Source organism: Alosa sapidissima, chromosome 1, assembly GCF_018492685.1.
Source record: "Alosa sapidissima isolate fAloSap1 chromosome 1, fAloSap1.pri, whole genome shotgun sequence".
In the NCBI taxonomy this organism is placed as follows: Eukaryota; Metazoa; Chordata; class Actinopteri; order Clupeiformes; family Clupeidae; genus Alosa; species Alosa sapidissima.
The window spans coordinates 3,815,381-3,817,880 of NC_055957.1; the positions used below are offsets into that span (position 1 = coordinate 3,815,381).

At 44.3% G+C, this 2,500-nt stretch overlaps 1 protein-coding gene across 5 annotated transcripts in view; it reads left to right on the plus strand.

Annotated features, from left to right (window-relative positions):
- ddhd1a (DDHD domain containing 1a) overlaps positions 1 to 2,500 on the plus strand; it is a 49,268-nt gene that overhangs the window by 24,502 nt on the left and 22,266 nt on the right. For all 5 annotated transcript variants that reach the window (XR_006030900.1, XM_042087098.1, XM_042087081.1 and 2 more), the window contains one exon: positions 1,111 to 1,220. Coding sequence is in view for 4 of the 5 variants with exons in the window: in XM_042087098.1 (XP_041943032.1) it covers positions 1,111 to 1,220 (110 nt within the window). In the remaining variant the exon portion in view is untranslated. The remainder of the gene's footprint in view (positions 1 to 1,110; positions 1,221 to 2,500) is intronic.

Here is a 2,500-nt window from a genome sequence, read left to right on the forward strand (position 1 = left end):
AAAATCAATGATTGGTTGACCTGGTCATTCAGTTCATTCAGGTAGTCTAGCCAGACTGAGCTGATTTATCGCCACATAACGCTACTCAGCATAGGATTGGCCAGCCGAAGCGAGTCCAGGTCAGTTGTTCCCCGATGTCACTAATTGGTGTCAGTGATAAGTCTTAAGCTGTTAAGGTGTAGGGGGGCTGGCTACAGTGATCACAGCTAGAGACAACACCAAGACCCACCTCTCACGAGACAAAGGAAGCTCAGCTGTGTGAGTGTGTGAGGTCAGAGGTGTGTTACGTAGAGCTGCAACTAATTAAACTTTCATAGTTGATTAATGTTGATTATTTTCTTGATTAATTGATTGAGGGGGGCACATGTGAGGTTATGTGCCATCAAAATGATTTTGGAAACGTTATGTTAAGGTAAAGAAATCTTAAGGGTGCCTTTAATATAGCAGGTGACAACTAGTCGATAAATTGATGAATTGTTGGAGTGGCCCTATTGTTGCCTTGTCAACAGTGGCCTTTCTGGTTGTATGTGGCTCACACACAGCTGGTGCCAGCTGGGGTTGTGTGTGCATAAGCGTGTGTGTGTGTGTGTGTGTGTCTGTCTGTAAGCGTGCGTGTGTGTGTCTGCATAAGTGTACGTGTGTGTGCGTGTTTGCATACACAGAGAAAATCCAAGGTCATTGAAGAGTGAAATGGCATATGTGTTGTGATGAAATAAACCATCTGCAGAGCCCAGAGCAAACAGACGCCACAGACGCTCACACACACACACACAGTTGCAGGTATCTGACGGCAGATGAAGGCTGTTGATAAGAGATAGGAAAGCCAAGCATGGGCCCTATAATCTAAGAGTCATCTCATTTCCCCCTAAGAGTTACTTAGAGATTTACATTCATTAACATTGTGATTGTGTGTGTGTGTGTGTATGTGTGTGTGTGGTATGTGTCTGTATCCGTGTGTGTGTGTGTGTGTGTGTGTGTGTGTGTGTGTGTGTGTGTATGTGTGTGGTATGTGTCTGTATCCGTGTGTGTGTGTGTGTGTGTGTGTGTATGTGTGTGGTATGTGTCTGTATCCGTGTGTGTGTGTGTGTGTGTATCCGTGTGTGTGTGTAGGATGAGGGAAGCGGTGCGTAAGATGGAGGAGAAGCACTTTGCGGAACACATAGAGGAGCATGTGGAGTTTCTGCCTGTGGAGTGGCGCTCTAAACTGGCCCTGGATGGAGGTGGGTACACACACACACACACACACACGCACACGCTAACAATAAACATACACACACACACACACACTAACAATAAACATACACAAATCAGAGTTTCCGCTAGACAAAAATGGTGGCGGTCAAAGTGACCGGCAGAGGTTTCTTTTCAGGACATTTTGATGATATGCCGGTCAAATATCCTATTATCGCTTCTTAATTAGTCAAATTGAGGAAAACTGGAGACAGGCTATGTAGCTTAAAGAATGACATAATCAGGTTGTATAGAATGCAACATGTTCATTAGCCTAACTTAAACATGCCTAACAAGATCTAGCCAGTATCTTTTCATGGACAAGAGTCTGCTTCGCTCGTTGTTTTAAAGACTACGTTGTTTGTTGCTGCTACCCACGTTATCTCCATTGGTGACTGTTTAACTTACACAGATGCGCACACACAAGAATGAGCGCTCACACCACTACCCCCTAATGCTATGCCTCTTTATTTGATAACAATAAATTAAGAAATGTTTCCTATTCTGGGAAATGTTTAGTTTATTTTTCTTTCGGCCGCGGTTCAATGATACCGTTTAATTGTGCCAGAATTTATCCGCAGACCAGCAATCTCCTCGTCGAAGAGGCCCTAACCCTGCAGATCATAGACAGAGAACGCATAGGCCTACTGTATGCTTTGGGTAAAGAACACTTTGCATGTCCAGTGTAGGCTACACGGAGAATGACAGTGTCTTGGAGCGGCCGCACCCCCCGCAACTCCCAATGTCACTGATTTCGACAGATACGCCCGACACTTCTGCTTTTTATCTGGTGGTGGTGGAGTTGACCGGACATCTGAGGCTTCAGACTTTACCAATTTATCATCATCCATCGCGTCTGGCCTCTGAAAAAACGTTTAAGGCTAGTCTGCCTGGGTCTGGCCATGTTTGAACCGCCTCACTCATTTGTTCGTTGTTTAACATGGACGTTTTAAGCGTGCGCTTCCTATTTGAAATGCAGCATAGGCTATGCGTGTTGTTTAATAGCTTACTTTTCAAACGGTAGAGCCTGTTCATTTAAAAACATAGCCAGAGGACGTATAATATAGGCTTACATATTAGGCTAAGGCTTATTCTCAAATTCAGATTGCGCAGGGGACGGGATTATTAGCCAATTTCAATCGGACAATTTGACCGGAGAGATTTAATTTTGTCGGACATTTCATTTTTTTTTCCGGCCAATGTCCGGTAATTACCAGACAACGGAAACCCTGACACACATACACGCTAACAATACACACACAAACACACA